Source organism: Bos indicus x Bos taurus, chromosome 23 (assembly GCF_003369695.1).
Source record: "Bos indicus x Bos taurus breed Angus x Brahman F1 hybrid chromosome 23, Bos_hybrid_MaternalHap_v2.0, whole genome shotgun sequence".
NCBI lineage: Eukaryota > Metazoa > Chordata > Mammalia > Artiodactyla > Bovidae > Bos > Bos indicus x Bos taurus.
The window spans coordinates 32,534,034-32,555,794 of record NC_040098.1 but is presented as its reverse complement, the minus strand read 5'-3'; the positions used below and the strand labels follow the sequence as shown (position 1 = coordinate 32,555,794).

General features: G+C 39.7%; 1 protein-coding gene and 1 non-coding gene across 2 annotated transcripts; one reads left to right on the top strand and one right to left on the bottom strand.

Annotated features, from left to right (window-relative positions):
• Nucleotides 1-140: 140 nt before the first annotated feature.
• Nucleotides 141-214, top strand: TRNAN-GUU. The gene has a single exon. It is a non-coding gene; the product is annotated as a tRNA-Asn (tRNA).
• A 13,516-nt stretch (nucleotides 215-13,730) lies between these two features.
• LOC113881654 (olfactory receptor 2M2-like) lies at nucleotides 13,731-15,372 on the bottom strand. Its single transcript, XM_027524727.1, has one exon. It carries the CDS (start codon nucleotides 14,775-14,777, stop codon nucleotides 13,854-13,856), a length of 924 nt encoding a protein of 307 aa, XP_027380528.1. The 5' UTR covers nucleotides 14,778-15,372; the 3' UTR covers nucleotides 13,731-13,853.
• Between the last annotated feature and the right edge of the window lie 6,389 nt (nucleotides 15,373-21,761).

Here is a 21,761-nt window from a genome sequence, read left to right as displayed (position 1 = left end):
AGCCCACTTAATTGACACTCCACTTTTTCTCTACTAGGGATAATATCTGTATTATTACCCAGCAAAAGATGCATTTCTAAAATGTTATATACAGTTTAAACAAAAAATAACATCCTTGGAAAAGAAACTCTATAGTGTCTGGCTCTGTGGCGCAATCAGTTAGCACCTTTGGCTGTTAACCAAAAGGTTGGTGGTTCAAGCCCACCCAGGGCCGGCTTTGACGGATGTGATTTGTTCAGGTCAGGTCAGTCGCTCAGTTGTGTCCGACTCTTTGCGACCCCATGAATCGCAAAATGCCAGGCCTCCCTGTCCATCACCAACTCCTGGAGTTCATTCAGACTCAAGTCCATCGAGTCAGTGATGCCATCCAGCCATCTCATCCTCTGTCGTCCCCTTCTCCTTTTGCCCCCAATCCCTCCCAGCATCAGAGTCTTTTCCAGTGAGTCAACTCTTCGCATGAGGTGGCCAAAGTACTGGAGTTTCCGCTTTAGCATCATTCCTTCCAAAGAAATCCCAGGGCTGATCTCCTTCAGAATGGACTGGTTGGATGTCCTTGCAGTCCAAGGGACTCTCAAGAGTCTTTTCCAACACCACAGTTCAAAAGCATCAATTCTTCGGTGCTCAGCTTCCTTCATAGTCCAACTCTCACATCCATACATGACCACAGGAAAAACCATAGCCTTGACCGGATAGACCTTTGTTGGCAAAGTAATGCCTCTGCTTTTGAATATGCTATCTAGGTTGGTCATAACTTTCCTTCCAAGGAGTAAGCGTCTTTTAATTTCATGGCTGCAATCACCATCTGCAGTGATTTTGGAGCCCAGAAAAATAAAGTCTGACACTGTTTCCCCATCTATTTCCCATGAAGTGATGGGACCGGGTGCCATGATCTTCATTTTCTGAATGTTGAGCTTTAAGCCAAGTTTTTCACTCTCCACTTTCAATTTCATCAAGAGGCTTTTGAGTTCCTCTTCACTTTCTGCCATAAGGGTGGTGTCATCTGCATATCTGAGGTTCTTGATATTTCTCCCGGCAATCTTGATTGCAGCTTGTGTTTCTTCCAGTCCAGCATTTCTCATGATGTACTCTGCGTATAAGTTAAATAAGCAGGGTAACAATATACAGCCTTGACGTACTCCTTTTCCTATTTGGAACCAGTCTGTTGTTCCATGTCCAGTTCTAACTGTTGCTTCCTGACCTGCATACAAATTTCTCAAGAGGCAGATCGGGTGGTCTGGTATTCCCATCTCTTTCAGAATTTTCCACAGTTTGTTGTGATCCACACAGTCAAAGGCTTTGACATAGTCAATAAAGCAGAAATAGATGTTTTTTGGAACTCTCTTGCTTTTTCCATGATCCAGCGGATGTTGGCAATTTGATCTCTGGTTCCTCTGCCTTTTCTAAAACCAGCTTGAACATCAGGAAGTTCACGGTTCACATATTGCTGAAGTCTGGCTTGGAGAATTTTGAGCATTACTTTACTAGCGTGTGAGATGAGTGCAATTGTGCGGTAGTTTGAGCGTTCTTTGACATGCCTTTCTTTGGGATTGGAATGAAAACTGACCTTTTCCAGTCCTGTGGCCACTGCTGAGTTTTCCAAATTTGCTGGCATATTGAGTGCAGCACTTTCACAGCATCATCTTTCAGGATTTGGAATAGCTCCACTGGAATTCCATCACCTCCACTAGCTTTGTTCGTAGTGATGCTTTCTAAGGCCCACTTAACTTCACATTCCAGGATGTCTGGCTCTAGGTCAGTGATCACACCATCATGATTATCTGGGTCGTGAAGATCTTTTTTGTACAGTTCTTCTGTGTATTCATGCCATCTCTTCATAATATCTTCTGCTTCTGTTAGGTCCATACCATTTCTGTCCTTTATTGAGCCCATCTTTGCATGAAATGTTCCTTTGGTATCTCTGATTTTCTTGAAGAGATCTCTAGTCTTTCCCATTCTGTTGTTTTCCTCTATTTCTTTGCATTGATCGCTGAAGAAGGCTTTCTTATCTCTTCTTTCTATTCTTTGGAGCTCTGCATTCAGATGTTTCTATCTTTCCTTTTCTCCTTTGCCTTTCACCTCTCTTCTTTTCACAGGTATTTGTAAGGCCTCCCCGGACAGCCATTTTGCTTTTTTGCATTTCTTTTCTATGGGGATGGTCTTGATCCCTGTCTCCTGTCATGAACCTCATTCCACAGTTCATCAGGCACTCTTATCTATCAGATCTAGGTCCTTAAATCTATTTCTCACTTCCACTGTATAATCATAAGGGATTTGATTTAGGTCATACCTGAATGGTCTAGTGGTTTTCCCTACTTTCTTCAATTTCAGTCTGAATTTGGCAATAAGGAGTTGATGGTCTGAGCTACAGTTAGCTCCTGGTCTTGTTTTTGCTGACTGTATAGAGCTTCTCCATCTTTGGCTGCAAAGAATATAATCAATCTGATTTCGGTGTTGATCATCTGATGATGTCCATGTATAGAGTCTTCTCTTGTGTTGTTGGAAGAGGGTGTTTGTTCTGACCAGTGCATTTTCTTGGCAAAACTCTATTAGTCTTTGCCCTGCTTCATTCTGTATTCCAAGGCCAAATTTGCCAGTTACCCCAGGTGTTTCTTGACTTCCTACTTTTGCATTCCAGTCCCCTATAATGAAAAGGACATCTTTTGGGGGTGTTAGTTCTAAAAGGTCTTGTAGGTCTTCATAGAACCGTTCAACTTCAGCTTCTTCAGTGTTACTGGTTGGGGCATAGACTTGGATTACTGTGGTATTGAATGATTTGCCTTGGAAACGAACAGAGATCGTTCTGTGGTTTTTGAGATTGCATCCAAGTACTGCATTTCAGACTCTTGTTGACCATGATGGCTACTCCATTTCTTCTGAGGGATTCCTGCCTGCAGTAGTAGATATAATGGTCATCTGAGTTAAATTCACCCATTCCAGTCCATTTCAGTTTGCTGATTCCTAGAATGTCGACATTCACTCTTGCCATCTCTTGTTTGACCACTTCCAATTTGCCTTGATTCATGGACCTGACATTCCAGGTTCCTATGCAATATTGCTCTTTACAGCATCGGACCTTGCTTCTATCACCAGTCACATCCACAGCTAGGTATTCTTTTTGCTCTGGCTCCATCCCTTCATTCTTTCTGGAGTTATTTCTCCACTGATCTCCAGTAGCATATTGGGCACCTACTGACCTGGGGAGTTCCTCTTTCAGTATCCTGTCATTTTGCCTTTTCATACTGTTCATGGGGTTCTCAAGGCAAGAATACTGAAGTGCTTTGCCATTCCCTTGTGATCTGTTAGGAACTTTGTCCATGGGTTTATTTACTTTCTGATTCTGATTCCCTATCAGGTTCTGAAAATCTTTACTTATTAAGTGAAAATCTTACCAAATGTTTCCTAGAGTTGTCTTTGGAAAAGTTTCACTGAATAACAGGGATAGAGTGAAGGTGTCTCAGGAAATCAGTAAGTTAAAAGTGTCTGCTGGTGCGTGAGAGACCAATCTGAAGAGACAAATATTTTCATGCCCCTCTGCTGTATACAGGGACCGGTGTATGACTTATGGGGACCTCAGTGAGGGAATCTGAGACACGGAGAGAGACGGAAGAACACAGTACAAATCAGTACAAGTGACAGACATGGAGAGAGAGGGAGGCAGAGAAACAGATGAAAACTATATTGAAATCAAGATCACATGTGACTTTAGAAGAGGATCCACAGGCGCCTTTTCTAAAGGAGGCACTTCAGAAAGGCCTACGGTGACAGAGATCTTCTGAAGTATGAGATCACCAAGGAAGGATGAAGTTTAACTTGGATTGGCCGAGAAATCCAGAGCCCAAAGTTGCCCTGTGAGAACCTGAAGAATCCTAGGATCAGAAGCAAATTATCTTCAAAGGATGATTCCTGATCCAGATCTTCTTTGAAAAAGGTTCCTGACTGGCAGACTTTCTGAGTCTTCAGGAAGCTTCAGGAGTTTTTAATACAGCTTAAATTGATAAAGTACATGGTCCATCATCTTTAGAAATAGAGCCCAATAGAAATGCCATGAAGATGTTCTCAATTTAGGAGCATCTCTCCCACCTGAAAGCAGAGCTGGCTTAAGCATAGCTCTACTATTTCACAACCAGAGTGCTAAACATTCTCAAGAATCACAGGGACATTTCGTGGTCCAAAGACTTCCATTTGCTACCCCTTCTTTGGAAAACATACACTGACAAAAGTTTGTTCCCTCAGGTGATTTCCTGGACCCAACACATTCTCCCTTTATGATGACGAGTTATTCTCCCTTGACCACTGGATTTCTGCATGTATTTGAAAACTTTGAAAATATAAGTAATTCATCCTTAGGGTTAGTTGAACCTTAAAATAAAAAATTCATTCCAAAGGTCTGGAAACAGCCAGGAATCTTTGTTCCCTTACATAAAGTAATTCTCAATTACTTCACTTAGTTAAGTGGTTATAAATTTAGATCAAATGGAAGCTTGATTGAATTTTAAATCTTAGTGTTTTGGCATGTCTAAATATTAATCCCATGTTACATTATGTCCATTACATCCCCATAGAGATAGTATAAATGTAGAATTTATTGTTAACTAGTCTTCTATAATGGAGAAGGCAATGGCACCTTACTCCAGGACTCTTGCCTGGAAAATCCCATGGACGAAGGAGCCTGGTGGGCTGCAGTCCATGGCGTTGCTAAGAGTCGGACATGACTGAGCGACTTCTCTTTCACTTTTCACTTTGCTGCATTGGAGAAGGAAATGACAACCCACTCCAGTGTTCTTGCCTGGAGAATCCCAGGGATGGGGGAGCCTGGTGGGCTGCTGTCCATGGGGTCGCACAGAGTCGGACACGACTGAAGTGACTTGGCAGCAGCAGCAGTCTTCTATAAAGAAACTTTAAGTGGGAGTCTGATATGAACAGTCCAGTTCATTGGAGAAATTTAGAAGTGCAAGGGTCATGTTTCTAGGTCATAAATATTATTTACTATAATTCATCGACAGATGTGAGAGTAGCTTGATGTTCACCTAATATATTTTAGTTGGTTTTAAAAGTTATTATCAAAAATAGCATGATAAATTAGGGTGTAGAAGAAACTCTGAGAATCATGGTTTAAAGGGATAAGCAGAAAATCTCTAAGTTCTCAGTAACTGAGACAGGTCTAGATACTCAGATTTGGATCTGAAGCCCAAGGGAATAAAAGAATAGGTAGAAGACATGCGAAATAATTCTATTGAATTTACTTTACAGAAAATATGTAAAGACATAAAGTTACCCATGTAATAAAGTTTGGAAATAAGATTTAAAAATCTTTTCAGTAGGGTAATCTAGAATAGGAAAACTCATATAAGCACGTGAGCTTAGCATAAAAATATATGATATGAATCTCATAGGTCCCAATTGTGTGTTGCACTTTGGGGATGCTTGGGCTGTGATTCTGCAAAACACATTTCCCCTTTGCTGGCTGGTTTTCTGTTAGATTCTGTCACTAGAGGGACTATTCTCTGGTACATTCTGTATTCTAGGGCGACAGCTCTCCACTCTGCATTGACAAAACATTTGTTCCATTTTCCAGATTTTATGAAACACCTGTAGATCCAGGTTTATTGTATCCTCAGAGATCAGACATCACCTGGGGGATGGTGGAGGATGAGGAAATGGATCAGAAATTGAGGGCAATCACAGGTCATGGTGGTGGATTTCTGGTTAAATTGACACACACTGTTCTTGCTAAAACTGGAATTCTCAAGCGAGTGCACAGACGGGCCTAGGAGAAGGTTCAGGAGGGTGACCAAAGTTTTTTCAAGCAGAGAAAACTTGGCACATCAGGACTCATGGGGCATCCAGCTACTTTCCCAACAGCTTGCTAGAGGTTTGTCAAGTTTACTAACAACTTTTTATTTTGTTCATTTTCCCTATTTTGCTATTATATTTTAATTATTTTTCACTCTCTTAGTGTTACTCTTTCCTTTCTTCTACTGTTTTGGTTTGAATTTTTTCTTTTTTCTATCTGATTAATGTGGAAACGGATCCCTGACTTTTAAATTTCTCATTTCAGGACATCCCTGATGGTCCAGTGGCTAACACTCAGTCTCCCACTGCAGCGGACCTGGGTTTGATCTCTGGTCAGGGAACTAGAACCCACATGCCACAAATAAGAGTTTGCATGCTGTGACTAAGAACTGGCACAGCCAAATAAATTTAAAAAATAAATAAATAAATTTCTCTTCAGAGCTCTGTGTTTTCCTTCATACAATTTTGTATGTGTATTTTCTTTTGTGGATTTTATTATGTTATCCTTCTATTATCTTATAGTTTAAATATTTTCATTCTCACTTGACTTATTCCTTGACCCATGGGTTATTTTTTATTTCCAAATATCTGTAAATTTTTGGTATGTTTGTTGTTGATTTCTAATTTGGTATTTTGTGAAATTTCAATTTTAAATTTACAGATACTCATTTGATGGCTCAGGACATGGTCTACTTTGGTGACTATTTTATTTGCATTTGACAAGAATGTATTTCAAAGAGCCATTCTTGGTGCTTTGTTAATTATCTCCCACTGTATGTTTATTTTCTTGTGCATCCCTTTTTGTTTTGCTTGTGCTTCCTTTGAGTTTGAGTTCCTATTCTTTTGCTCAGTTTTTTTGAGATGGAAGATTAGTCTACATATTTTCAGGCATTCTTATGTTCTGAAGTGCATTCACATCTATAAAATTTCCTTTTTCTTTTACACCATCCACAAATTTTAATATGATGTGCCTATATAATTGAGTAAAAATATTTATTTTTTATTGTGGTTTCTGTTTTGACACGTGTTATTTAGGAGTATGTTCCATAATTTCCAAGCAGGTATAGATTATCTGATAACCTTTTTATTATTGATTTCTAGTATAATGCACTGTAACCAATAGCAAAGTGAATGCTTCTGGTCCTTTGAAGCGAGGCTTCAATTATGACCCAACATACTGTCCATTTTAGTATATTTTCAGTGTAACCTCTTTTAAAAAAAAATCAGCATGTTGTACATTACCTCCTCAGGACTTACTTTATTTTTGACCATCTTTACCTATGTCAGCAAATTTAGAAAACTTAGCAGTGGCCACAGGACTGAAAAAGGTCAGTTTTCATTCCAGTCCCAAAGAAGGGCAATGCCAAAGAATATTCAAACTACTGCACAATTGTGCTCATTTCACATGCTAGTAAGGTTATGCTCAAAATCCTTCAAGCTAGATTTCAGCAGTATGTGAACCGAGAACATGCAGATGTACAAGCTGGATTTAGCAAAGGTAGAGTAACCAGAGATCAAATTGCCAACATTCACTGGGTCATAGAGAAAGCAAAGGAATTCCAGGAAAACATCTGCTTCATTGATCACACTAAAATAAAACCTTTCTTTGTGTGGATCACAGCAAATGGTGAAAAATTCTTCAAGAGATGGGAATGCCAGATCACCTTACCTGCTTCCTGAGAAACCTGAGTGCAGGTCAAGAAGCATAGAAACAGATGTGGAACAATGGACTGGTTCAAAATTAGGCAAGGAGTAAATCAATGCTGTGTATTGTCACTCTGCTTATTTAACTTATATGCAGAGTACATCGTGCGAAATGCTGGGCTGGATGAATCACAGGCTGGAAGATTGCCGGGAGATTGCCGGGAGAAATCAATAATCTCGGATATGAAGATGACACCACCCTAATGGTAAAAAGTGAAGAGGAACTAAAGAGCATCTTGATGAAGGTGAAAGAGGAGAATGAAAAAGTTGGTTTGAAACTCAACATTCAAGAAACTCAGATTATGGCATCTGGTCCTGTCACCTCATGGCAAGTAGATGGGGAAACAATGGAAACAGTTAGAGACTTTATTTTTTGGTACTCTAAAATCATTGAGGACAGTGACTTCAGTCATGAAATTAAAAGATGCTTGCTCCTTGAAAGAAAAGCTATGACAAACCTAGACAACGTATTAAAAAGCAGAGACATCACTTTGCCAAAAACAGTCTGTCTAGTCAAAGCTATGGTTTTTCCAGTAGTCATGTATGGATATGAGTGTTGGACTGTAAAGAAGGCTGAGTGCTGAAGAACCGATGCTTTCAAACTGCGGTGCTAGAGGACTCTTGAGAGTTCGTTGAACAGAAAGGAGATCAAACCAGTCAATCTTGAAGGAAGTCAATCCTGAATATTCATTGAAAGGACTGATACTGAAGCTGAGGCTCCAATACTTTGGCCATCTGATGCGAAGAACTGACTCATTTGAAAAGACCCTAATGCTGGGCAAGATGGAAGGCAGGAGGAGAAGGGGACAACAGAGGATGAGATGGCTGGATGGCATCACCGACTCGATGGACATGAGTTTGAGCAAACTCCAAGAGATAGTGAAGGATTGGGAAGCCTGGTGTGCTACAGTCCACGGGGTTGCAAAGAGTCAGACACGAATGACTGACTGAACAACAACTCTTTGAAAAGTCCTTAAAAGATAAAGTGGGAGGCTACCTTCCTAGTGGGTGGGAAAATATGAGGCTTATATTTGAAAAATTGAGTGACCCCAAAATTTTAAATATTCTCAAAATCACACTTGTAATTTCCTAGCAGGTTACTACCAATGCTACTAACCTGCTACTACCTACTAGGTTACTACCTAGCAGTACTATTAATTTTCCTCTTAAAACTATCTTTTATATTTCTATTTTAAATTTAGTTTCACATATTTCTCAATGGAAAACCGGTACAGGCTTGTTCTTAAATTAGGCCTTGGACCACCAGTTTGAAATATCTAAGTTGCTGCCTTGACTTTCACATTTTTACAAATGGTTCATTTAAAATGAAAATTGTTTTAACCACATGTAGCCCATTCACAAGATTCTTTTCACAGTTTTCAAATAACCCTAAAGCAACCAACACAATTAGCAATGCTTAATTATTTAGAAATGCTGAATTCTCATGGAATGTGGAACAATGTGTTCTAAATAATGTTATTTTAACCAATGGATTAGAACATTAAGGGAAGCTCACTGGAATATATCAGTTCAGTTCAGTTCAGTTCAATCGCTCAGTCGTGTCCAGCTCTTTGTGACCCCATGAATTGCAGCACGCCAGGTCTCCCTGTCCATCACCAACTCCCGGAGTTCACTCAGACTCACGTCCATCGAGTCAGTGATGCCATCCAGCCATCTCATCCTCTGTCATTCCCTTCTCCTCCTGCCCCCAATCCCTCCCAGCATCAGAGTCTTTTCCAGTGAGTCAATTCTTTGCATGAGGTGGCCAAAGTACTGGAGTTTCAGCTTCAGCATCAGTCCTTCCAATGAACACCCAGGACTGATCTCCTTTAGAATGGACTGGTTGGATCTCCTTGCAGTCCAAGGGACTCTCAAGAATCTTCTCCAACACCACAGTTCAAAAGCATGAATTCTTTGGCTCTCAGCTTTCTTCACAGTTCAACTCTCACATCCATACATGACTACTGGGGAAACAATAGCCTTGACTAGATGGACCTTTGTTGGCAAAGTGATGTCTCTGCTTTTTAATATGCTATCTAGGTTGGTCATAACTTTCCTTCCAAGGAGTAAGCGTCTTTTAATTTCATGGCTGCAGTCACCATCTGCAGTGATTTTGGAGCCCAAAAAATAAAGTCTGACACTGTTTCCACTGTTTCCCCATCTATTTCCCATGAAGTGATGGGACTGGATGCCATTATCTTCGTTTTCTGTATGTTGAGCTTTAAGCCAAGTTTTTCACTCTCCACTTTCACTTTCATCAAGAGGCTCTTTAGTTCTTCTTCACTTTCTGCCATAAGGGTGGTGTCATCTGCCTATCTGAGGTTACTGATATTTCTCCTGGCAATCTTGATTCCAGCTTGTGCTTCTTCCAGTCCAGCGTTTCTCATGATGTACTCTGCATAGAAGTTAAATAAGCAGGGTGACAATATACAGCCTTGACCTACTCCTTTTCCTATTTGGAACCAGTCTGTTGTTCCATGATATACTGATCTTTAAATATTTCTTTCTCAATCTTTAAAGTAATAGACCCACGCACATGTAAATCTTCAAGCTTTCTGCATACCAGTTCATTCAGTAATAAGGTGTTCAGTGTGGGAAATTGCTTCACATGCAGAGCCCAAAAACCATGAGTGAACTGCCTTAAATTTATTGACTCACAAAACAGCACTTATTAATATTTATCTTCCTAAATGAATCACTATGCCTTTACCAGTAGCCTGGTGGCAGAAGAAGGAGCAGAAAATTGCTGAAGGTCATAATTGCAATTCACCAAGGAAGAAGGAAGGACATGCTAAGTGCCTGGTTCTCTCATCCCAGTCTACTGTACTCGCACCTTTTCTTTCATTTCTTCCCTTCCCACTACATTTTGATGGGCTTTAATTTCCCTTGTGATATGTTTTTCAATGCTAAACTTCCTCCCTAACTTTGCTTTTTGTCATTTCCTCATTACCATTTCTCCTGAGTTCACCACTTTCCCTCCTCACCCTTTCTCTTTCTTCTGTAAATGTTTTCCTTTTCTAACACTTTCCTCTTATACACATAGTTTGTATCTCTTCTTATTTTTCCCATACTTACTATTTTTCTTCTAACACCCACACAATACTTCTTTGTACACCTCCATCTCCCTTTACTCTCTACTAGTTTAATGCCTCTTGAGGTCACAGGAAATAATTACTAAAATGAGGAATTTAAAAAAACAGATTCAGTTCAGTTCAATCACTCAGTCATGTCTGACTCTTTGCAACCGCATGGACTGCAGCGCGCCAGGCTTCCCTGTCCATCACCAACTCCTCGAGCTTACTCAAACTCATGTCCATTGAGTCAGGGATGCCATCCAGCCATCTGCCATCCCCTTCTCCTGCTGCCCCCAATCCCTCCCAGCATCAGGGTCTTTTCCAATGAGTCAACTCTTCGCATGAGGTGGCCAAAGTATTGGAGTTTCAGCCTCAGCATCAGTCCTTCCAAAGAATATTCAAGACTGATTTCCTTTAGGATTGACTGGTTGGATCTCCTTGCAGTCCAAAGGACTCTCAAGAGTCTTCTTCAACACCACAGTTCAAAAGCATCACTTCTTCAGCACTGAGCTTTCTTTATAGTCCAACTCTCACATCCATACATGACTACTGGAAAAACCATACCTTTGACTAGAAGGACCTTAGTTGGCAAAATAATGTCTCTGCTTTTTAATATGCTATCTAGGTTAGTCATAGCTTTTCTTCCAAGGAGCAAACATTTTAATTTTGTGGCTGCAGTCACCATCTGCACTGATTTTGGAGCCCAATAAAATAAAGTCTCTCACTGTTTCCATTGTTCCCCCGTCTATTTGCCAAGAAGTGATGGGACTAGATGCCATGATCTTAGTTTTCTGAATGTTGAGTTTTAAGCCAACTTTTTCACTCTCTTTCACTTTCATCAAGAGGCTCTTTAGGTCTTCTTCACTTTCTGCTATAAGGGTGGTGTCATCTGTGTATCTGAGGTTATTGATCTTTCTCCCAGCAATTTTGATTCCAGCTTGTGCTTCATTCTGCCTGGCATTTCACGTGATGTATTCTGCATATAAATTAAATAAGCAGGGTCACAAAATACAGCCTTGATGTACTCCTTTCCTGATTTGGAACCAGTCTGCTGTTCCATATCCAGTTCGAACTGTTGCTTCTTGACCTGCATACAGATTTCTCAGGAGGCGGGTCAGGTGGTCTGGTATTCCCATCTCTAAGAATTTTCCACAGTTTGTTGTGATCCACACAGTCAGAAGTTTATCCTGAAGTCCTTCAATCTATGAAATGTCAGAATGATTTCAATGGATGGCATCCTGGGAATTGCTTTTCTCTTTCAAACTGGACTTGGTGTTTTGGGGAATGCCATTCTCTTTGTGTGCTACCCTCATATTTTCTTTGTGAGCATCAAACAGAGGTTCATATGCCTCATAATAACCCACTTATCCTTGGTTTATATGTTTCTAGTTTGTACTACAGGAATCCCTGAGGCAGGAGCAGCTTTGGGGTTCAGAACTCTCATAGATGATATTATATGTAAGACAAATGCTTGCCTACACAGAGTAGCATGTGACCTTTCCATCTGTTTGACAAGTTGTTTAAGCATTCTTCAAGCCATCACCATTACCCTGGTAGCTCTTACTGGGCATCATTTAAAGCCAGAAACCCACTGTACGTCTTTTATTCCTTTCTATACATCTGGATGCTTAATCTACTCATATCTTCTAACTTAGTAATCTCAGTTACAGCCTTAAGGAATAGATCTCTATCCAGAGTCCTGCTTCATTTGGGAAATAAATGGATGACCTAACTAGATGGTTCTTTCTCACATTCATGGTTCTTCGAAATACCTTCTTCCTGGGTTCTATGTGCTGGACCAGTGGATATATGATGCTTCACCTCTGTAAGCATCATAAGCAAATACAGCACCTGCACAGGTCAAGCACTTATTTCAAAATGAGCCCTGAGATGAGAACAATGAAAAAGATCATCAATTTAACTCTGTGTTTCATCTCTATCTAAGCTTGATAGATATCTATATCTAAGCTTGATACAATTTTTCCCTTCAATCTAGGCAGTTTTTCAAAAACTGACCCTGTGTTTTTGAATACCAAGAAATTCATTGGGGTAAGTTTTGCCTTAATAAGCCCTGTGAAACTTCTCAGCAATGACAATCAACTGCACAGATTTTCATCATCTGTTTTTAAGAAAAGTAGAAATTAATGACTCAAAAAGTGAAGTTTAGTTGTCATAATGATACTACATAGGAATAAACACCAGGCAATGATGAGATACTGTCAAGCAATTTATTAAGAAACAAATTATAATTATCCTTATTAATAAACAATGAAAGTTGATAGTGCTTCCACATTGTCTTGCCTTTAGAAAAATCAATTTTAAGACCACAAGTAAAAATATTAATATAACTCACTTAACAACAAATAATATTGAAATAACCACTCTAGATGAAAAAGTCAATCCCAAAATGTTACAAACAACTGTATAATCCCACATATATGGCATTCTTAAAATGATAAAATTGCACAAATAGAGAAGAGCTTAGTGTCTTCCATGGGTAAGGATGAGGTAGTGAGGCAGGTGTGATTTAAGGCCACATGAAAAATCTTCGTGGTTTCAAAGGTGTTCTGTTTCTTGACTGTATCAATGTCAACATTCTGGTTGTATTATTGTACTCTAGTTTTTCAAGATGTTTCTTACCAATATGAGAAACTGGGATGTCTCTATTACTTCGTATCATTGTCTATGAATCTACTGTCTGCCAAAATGGCAGTCCAGTGGTTAGGGCTCAGTGCTTTCACTACTGAGGGTCTGGGTTCGATCTCTGGTCAGAGAAATAAGATCCCACAAACCCGTGCAGCACAGGCAAGAAAAAAAAAAAACTGAACTACTAAAATGCATTAATAGTTTAGGGATAAGGAGGGGTAGAAAGGATGCTGACATCACCAAGCATGCGTGCATGCTTTGTTGTGTCTGACTCTGTGACCCATGGACTGTAGCCCGCCAGGCTCCTCTGTCCATGGAGATTCTCCAGGCAAGATTACTGGAGTGGGTTGCCATAACCTCCTCTAGGGGATCTTTCTGACCTAGGGATCAAACCTTCATCACTTGTGTCTCCTGCATTGACACCACCTGGAAAGCCTATATACAAATATGTATATGTAAATACATATATATATTTATATATATATATGCACACACACACACATAGATATATAGTCTGTGTGTATTTGTTACTAAATCACGTGGGGCTTCATTTTTTTCACAAATAAATGTGCAAGAGAGAGTAGTTATGAGAGAAAAAAGAATCCCTGTAAACCATTATCCAATTTGTTCTCTAGATTACTTCTTCCCTAGTACCTTACTGAATACTTTGGCCACATCTTTGTTCTGGAGGCTGTATATAAGGGGATTCAGCATCGGAGTGAGAATGGTGTAGAAGGCTGACACCATCTTGTCCTGGGCTGGGGATCGATTAGAAGTGGGTCTCTTATATATGAACATAGCCACTCCATAATACAGCCCCACCACAATAAGATGTGAAGTACAGATGGTGAAAGTCTTGTGCCAAACCTCCCCAGAACTCATGCGAATGATGGTTATAATTACACATGTGTATGAGATGTTGATGAGTGACAAAGGGAGGAGGAGCATTACTTCACAACAGATGAAAATAAGTGTTTCAAATGTGGAAGTATCCATGCATGAGAGATGTAGGAGTGCTGGGACATCACAGAAGAACTGGGATATTGCTTGGGAACAATAGGAGAAGGACAGCGTAACAGCTACATCAACAATGCCATCAAAGACACCAAGGAACCATGAAGAGGCAGCCATGAGTCTACAAAGGTTCCAGTTCATGAGACTGGGGTACTGAAGAGGGTAGCAAATGGCAACATAGCGGTCATAGGCCATGACAGCCAGCAAGAAGCACTCAGCACCACATAGGGACACACAGAAACATATCTCAGCTTCATATCCTGCTACAGAAATGGACTTCCTGCCAGACAGGTAGCTGTGGGCCATCTTGGGTACAGTGGTGCAGATGATCATGAAGTCCATGAGGGAGAGCTGGCTGAGGAGGAAGTACATGGGGGTGTGGAGCCGCGTGTCCAGATAGATGACGAGGACCATGAGAGTGTTTGCCAAGAGCGCCATTGTGAAGATGCCCAGGACCAGAGAGAAGAGAAAGACGTGAGTGGGCGTGTAACTAAAAATTCCCATCAAGATGAAGTCAGGGTTGAATGTCTGATTGTCCCATTCCATGATGAATATTTTCTGTATCTAGAACCACAAGAAGTTATAAACATTACATATTACCTTATGTGCTATATTTATAAACCAACATACATGATATATCAGGACTGGAAAAGAACGAGTAGAGACTTTGTAGTCAGGTGGTGTTCATCACACTCAAGTTCCACCAACCTGCATGTCCACTGACAGGTTATTTCTATGTGTTTCATTTTACTTCCTTTACATAGTAGAAATAACTTGTTAATTGGGTTGTTGTGATTATTAAACATACAAATCACAGCATCTAGACAGAGCATTTGACTCATTGAGAAACATATAACCTATTATTAGATAGGATTATATCCATAAACTTATCATATGTAAGTATGTAATAAATTCTAAAACAGAGGAAGAGAGCATTTTAATGTCATTGCCTATATAGTATAGTAAAATAACTATAACTAATAATCTATTGTTGCCAAGATATATTAACATTTGCATTTATATACTCTTATTTGTGTACCAAATTTAATGACTAAGCAGGATTACTACTTATACAATAATATAGATGATGAACTTCCAGTTCAGAATAATTGCAAGTAATTTATACATCATGAATATTTAATTGTGGATGAGAAAGTAAAAAAAAAGACAGAATTTTAATTTATGTTTCAGTTTGAAAGGGCAGTAACTTGAGATCTCCCTACCCAGAGTAGGATTTCACTGAAGCTGAAAGTGAAAGAGGAGAGTGAAAAAGTTGGCTTAAAGCTCAACATTCAGAAAACTAAGATCATGGCATCTGGTCCCATCACTTCATGGCAAATAGATGGGGAAATAGTGGAAACAGTGTCAGACTTTATTTTCTGGGTCTCCAAAATCACTGCAGATGGTGATTGCAGCCATGAAATTAAAAGACGCTTACTCCTTGGAAGGAAAGTTATGACCAACCTAGATAGCATATTAAAAAGCAGAGACATTACTTTGCCAACAAAGGTTCGTCTAGTCAAGGCTATGGTTTTTCCTGTGCTCATGTATGGATGTGAGAGTTGGACTGTGAAGAAGGCTGAGCACCTAAGAATTGATGCTTTTAAACTGTGGTGTTGGAAAAGACTCTTGAGAGTCCCTTGGACTGCAAGGAGATCCAACCAGTCCATTCTGAAGGAGATCAGTCCTGGGTGTTCATTGGAAGGACTGATGCTGAAGCTGAAACTCCAATACTTTGGCCACCTCATCCAAAGAGTTGACTCATTGGAAAGGACCCTGATGCTGGAGGGATTGGGGGCAAGAGGAGAAGAGGATGACAGAGGATGAGATAGCTGGATGGCATCACCGACTCGATGGACGTGCGTTTGGGTAAACTCCAGGAGTTGGTGATGGACAGGGAGGCCTGACATGCTGCAATTTCATGGGGTCGCAAAGAGTTGGACACGACTGGGCAACTGAACTGAACTGAACTGAAAGTCCATTAGAAGGACCTATCAGTGTTTTATTCACCATTGTATATTCTTTTTTTCTTAGAGAGGGTCCCTCATGGATTTCCCTGGCAGCCCAGTGGTTAAGACTGCATGCAGGGGATTGGGGGTTCAATCCCTGGTCAGGGAACTAAGATCCCACATGCCACATGGTGTGGCCAAAAAAAGGAGGGTCCCTCAATGTTTTAGAACTTTCAAGCCCAGCCAAAATTTCCCTGTCCTTGCTCTCGTCTCTTCATTAGTAGAATGTGTATGCAATTCTATTATCCAGAGACTACATCTCCTGTTTTGATGTTGGACTGTGGCAGGTGACCCATCATTGCACTGTGGGTATCATTTGCAAACAGTATCTTTCCTGTTTTCTTCTACTGTCACTCTTCTTGCTCTGGAGATTGCATGTCCATTCTGGATTGCCCTTCCTTCACTATTTTGTGGTGAAATCAGCATTCATGTGTGTGGTTTGTGGTAGGAGACTATGAGGGCTATAATGTGCTTTGGTCTACTCTACTTAGACACTAATACTAATTTAGAACCCTGATCAACTTAACCTCAACCTAAGTTTCCTCATGCCTTTTGAAGGACAAAGATTCCGTGTGCTTCAAAATGCACATTCCCAGGTACCACCAGACCTACTGAATCAAAACGATGTTTAAATAAGCCTGCAAGTGATTTAGATGCTGGCTAATGTTTGAGAACCATTGTTGTAGTCCATCTTCCTGCTTCAAAGAGGACCTTCTCATGGTATTTCATATAGAGATAAGTTGGTCTCTTTTGGAAAGGTACACTACTTCTGAAAATTTCTTCTGTTTTCCCAGAAGCATCATTCAATTTTCAGTAAAGTAAGTCTACCATTTCCCATCCCCTGGATGAAATATTCTCTGATTACTCTTTTTAATACCATTGAGTTATGTCACTCTCCTCTTTAAAATCCTCCACAAGTTCCAAATTCTCAGAACAAATAGCAGCTATTTATATTGAGGCTTGGGCTACTGCACCAGAAGTTATATCCACCATCTCAAGAGGTTTCTTCTCATAATTTTTCATCATAAACTCTGACAATTCTACATTAATCCATATTTTCTGATGTGAGGTCTCAACATACTTCCTTCATGAACAGTAATGCTTCATTTTTCAAGCCACTGCAACATTTTCAGTTTGTTTCTTTATTCCACCTCTAGAATAATGGCATCATCCCATGAACTCTATTGCATTTTGATAGACAATATGCTCCCAACTTACTAAACTCAATCATGTGGCTCCTTCTACTGCTCTTTCCCAGAAGGGATGCAAAGTGCTGATCAGGGACATCCATTTTGAGATTAGACATATCTGAGTTTCAATCACTGCTGTACTGCCAACAGTGATATTATCAAGATTTCTCTATTGTTTAAAAATAAAATCTATAGTGAGACTAATATCTGTCTCTCAGGATTGTTGCAAGAATTACAGAAGATTACTTTTATAAATTACTCAACATAAAGCTTAATCCAAAATATGAATTCAGAAAACAACAGCTTCAGCTATCTCAAACATTATTACTATAATCACACTTTTGGCATTTAATTGTATTATATTTGTTATACTACCATAACAAGTTATCAAAAACTAGGAGTACTAAACAATAAAAACTTACTGTCTCACAATTCTGGGCTAGAAATGTCACTTCAAGGAGTCAGCAAAACTGGTTCCTCCTGAGAACTACAAGGAAGAAACAGTTATATGCCTCTCACCTAGCTTCTGGTGATTGCTGGCAATCTTTAGTACTCCCTGGCTTGTAGAAAATAACCCTAATATATTCCCTCATCTTCACATGGCAATCTTGCTGTGTTTGTGTCTGTTTCCATATTTCCTCTTTTTATAAGGATGCTAGTCATTTGGATTAACACTCACCCTAGTGATCTCCTGTTAACTTGATTACCTCTGTAAGGACCATATCTCCATATAAGGCCACATTCTGAGTTATTGGGATTTCAACATATAAAATTTGAGGGACACAATTTGGTCCATAAAACAGATATTAATTTCCTTTTTAATTTTTATCCTATTATTTTGTATAATGGCTTATTCTCTAAACTAGAGTTCAATTCAGTTCAGTCACTCAGTCGTGTCCGACTCTTTGCAACCTCATGGACCGCAGCATGCCAGGCCTCCCCGTCCATCACCAACTCCCAGAGTTTACTCAAACTCATGTGCACTGAGTTGGTGATGCCATCCAACCATCTCATCCTCTGATGTCCCCTTCTCCTCCTGCCTTCACTCTTTCCCACCATCAGGATCTTTTCCAGTGAGTTAGCTCTTCTTATCAGGTGGCCAAAGTATTGGAGTTTCAGCTTCAACATCAGTCCTTCCAATGAACGGTCAGGACTGATCTTGCAGTTCAAGGGACTCTCAAAAGTCTTTTCCAACACCACATTTCAGAAGCATCGATTCTTCATCCCTCAGCTTTCTTTATAGTCCAATTCTCACATCCATACAAGACTATTGGAAAAACCATAGCCTTGACTAGACAGACCTTTGTTGGCAAAGTAAAGTCTCTGCTTTTTAATATGCTATCTAGGTTGGTCATAACTTTCCTTCCAAGGAGTAAGCGTCTTTTAATTTTATGGCTGCAGTCACCATCTGCAGTGATTTTGGAGCCCCAAAAAAATAAATTCAGCCACTATTTCCACTGTTTCCCCATCTATTTGCCATGAAGTAATGGGACCGAATGCCATGAACTTAGTTTTCTGAATGTTGAGCTTTAAGGCAACTTTTTCACTCTCCACTTTCACTTTCATCAAGAGGCTCTTTAGTTCTTCACTTTCTGCCATAAGGGTGGTGTCATCTGCATATCTGAGGTTATTGATATTTCTCCTGGCAATCTTGATTCCAGCTTGTGCTTCATCCAATCCAGCATTTCTCATGATTTACTCTGAATATAAGTTGAATAAACAGGGTGACAATATACAGCCTTGACGTACTCCTTTTCCTATTTGGAACCAGTCTGTTGTTTCATGTCCAGTTCTAACTGTTGCTTCCTGACCTGCATACAAATTTCTCAAGAGGCAGGTCAGATGATCTGGTATTCCCATCTCTTTCAGAATTTTCCACAGTTTGTTGTGATCCACACAGTCAAAGGCTTTGGCATAGTCAATAAAGCAGAAATAGATGTTTTCCTGGAACTCTCTTGCTTTTCCAATGATACAGCGGATGTTGGCAATTTGATCTCTGGTTCCTCTGCCTTTTCTAAAACCAGCTTGAACATCTGGAAGTTCATCGTTCATGTATTGCTGAAGCCTGGCTTGGATAATTTTGAGCATTACTTTACTAGCATGTGAAATGAGTGCAATTACGTGGTAGTTTGAGCATTTTTTGGCATTGCCTTTCTTTGGGATTGGAATGAAAACTGACCTTTTCCAGTCCTGTGGCCACTGCTGAGTGTTCCAAATTTGCTGGCATATTAAGTGCAGCACTTTCACAACATCATCTTTTAGGATTTGAAATAGCTCAACTGGAATTCCATCACCTCCACTAGCTTTGTTTGTAGTGATGCATCCTAAAGCCCACTTGACTTCATATTCCAGGATGTCTGGCTCTAGGTGAGTGATCACACAATCATGATTATCTGGGTCATGAAGACCTTTTTTGTACAGTTCTTCTGTGTATTCTTGCCACCTCTTCATAATATCTTCTACTTCTGTTATGTCCATACCATGTCTGTCCTTTATTGAGCCATCTTTGCATGAAATGTTCCCTTGGTATCAGTAATTTTCTTGAAGAGATCTCTAGTCTTTCCCATTCTGTTGTTTTCCTCTATTTCTTTGCACTCATCACTGAGGAAGGCTTTCTTATCTCTTCTTGCTATTCTTTGGAACTCTGCTTTCAAATGGGTATATCTCTCCTTTTCTCCTTTGCCTTTGTAATCTCTCTCCTTTTTAATATGCTGTCTAGGTTGGTCATAGTTTTTCTTCCAAGGAGAAAGTGTTTTTTAATTTCATGGCTGCAGTCACCATCTGCAGTAATTTTGGAGCCCAAGAAAATATAGTCTGTCACTGTTTCCATTCTTTCCCCATCTGTATGCTACTGTTCTCTATTTCATGGCAAAACTTATTCAATAAGCTTTTTTAGTTACTCATACTTTTTTTTGTTAGTTGACACTTTTAGGTTAAGATACTAATAAGCCCAAAATATGCTTGTTCTTCATTAAATAGCTTTCACATGATGCATAGGCTTGCTGCCAGAGATATTTTGCTTTACTATGGCTAAGAAAAGGAGCAGAGTTATTTGCTAACTCATAAGCATAGAACCTGAGAAAATTAATTAGGTAATGAAGCGTTTTCCTGTTTGTACCACTTTATTACTATTATTTTGGGGGAAGTATTTCAAACATTCAAGTGAAAGAATTAGTCTCTCAGTCATGTCCAATTCTTTGTGTCCACATGGACTGTAGCCTACAGGCTCCTCTGTCCATGGAATTCTCCAGGCAAGAATACTAGGGTGGGTAGCCATTCCCTTCTCCAGAGTATCTTCCTGACCCAGGGATCAAACCTATGTTTCCTGCATTACAGGAAGATTCTTTACCATTTGAGCCACCAGGGAAGCCCCCAAATGGCCACACATGTCTTAAAATAGACATCACTAGTCACTATTGATTTATCTTTCCTTATGCAGTAGTGATTCAAACATTCAGTTTCACTCAACAATCATTAAGTTTTTATTTGTCTCTCTGGTCCACTTCCCCTAAAATTTCCTGCCTGACCCTAGTCTTTGAAACTCAGATTCAAATTCCTGATACTTATCATCAATTGAACAGTTTGGGGAGGTGTGTTAGTTCCTCCAATCACCAGGAAATGTGAAATCATATATTATTTCCTTGAGAAGGATCCATGGGAGGAGTCTTCCAGTAAATACTCAGAAGCTCCAATAACACTATAAATAAGAATAGTTGGACAGTTCCTCCCTATAAGTGATAAATGAGGGGTAGGTGGAGGCTTACTAAAATTCTTCCTATTCATTTCATCTCAGTCCCCAAGTACATTAAGCTCCTTTGTAGCTGATTCAGAATATTGAGCAAGTTGCTTTGTAACTGGACTTTGTGATACCAGATCCAATGGTGCATAAAGGATCTATGTTGATGCTCTGTGGATCCTCTGTCAATTCTATGGAAATAATACTTGAGAAGCTCCTCATGGTTTACTAGGCTTTGTAGAGATTTAATGCTACACAATGGAACACAAAAAATGGTCATGTGATCTGAGCTTCTGCTTGTTGGGTATTATCTGACCCACTATCCATAAAATCATGCCTGCTCAGTAGAGTCCTTTGTCCATGGAAATATCTCCCACTGTTATTTCTAATCTTCAGAGAATGGATACCAGAGAGCCTTTTAATTCATTGCAATTGTTATTTGTAATGATGTAGAATGTATATCAACCCAAATATTCATCAATAGGAGCATGCAGAAATAAGTTGATGTTATATTTATCCAGTGGGATATTGTACAAGTGCTTAAAAATTGACATGAATGAACTTGATTCAACATGCAAGTTGAAGAATTATGTGT

What these genes read in the sequence shown, in the direction of transcription:
- LOC113881654 (XM_027524727.1), bottom strand. Translation starts at nt 14,777, where the DNA reads ATGGAATGGGACAATCAGACATTCAACCCTGACTTCATCTTGATGGGA.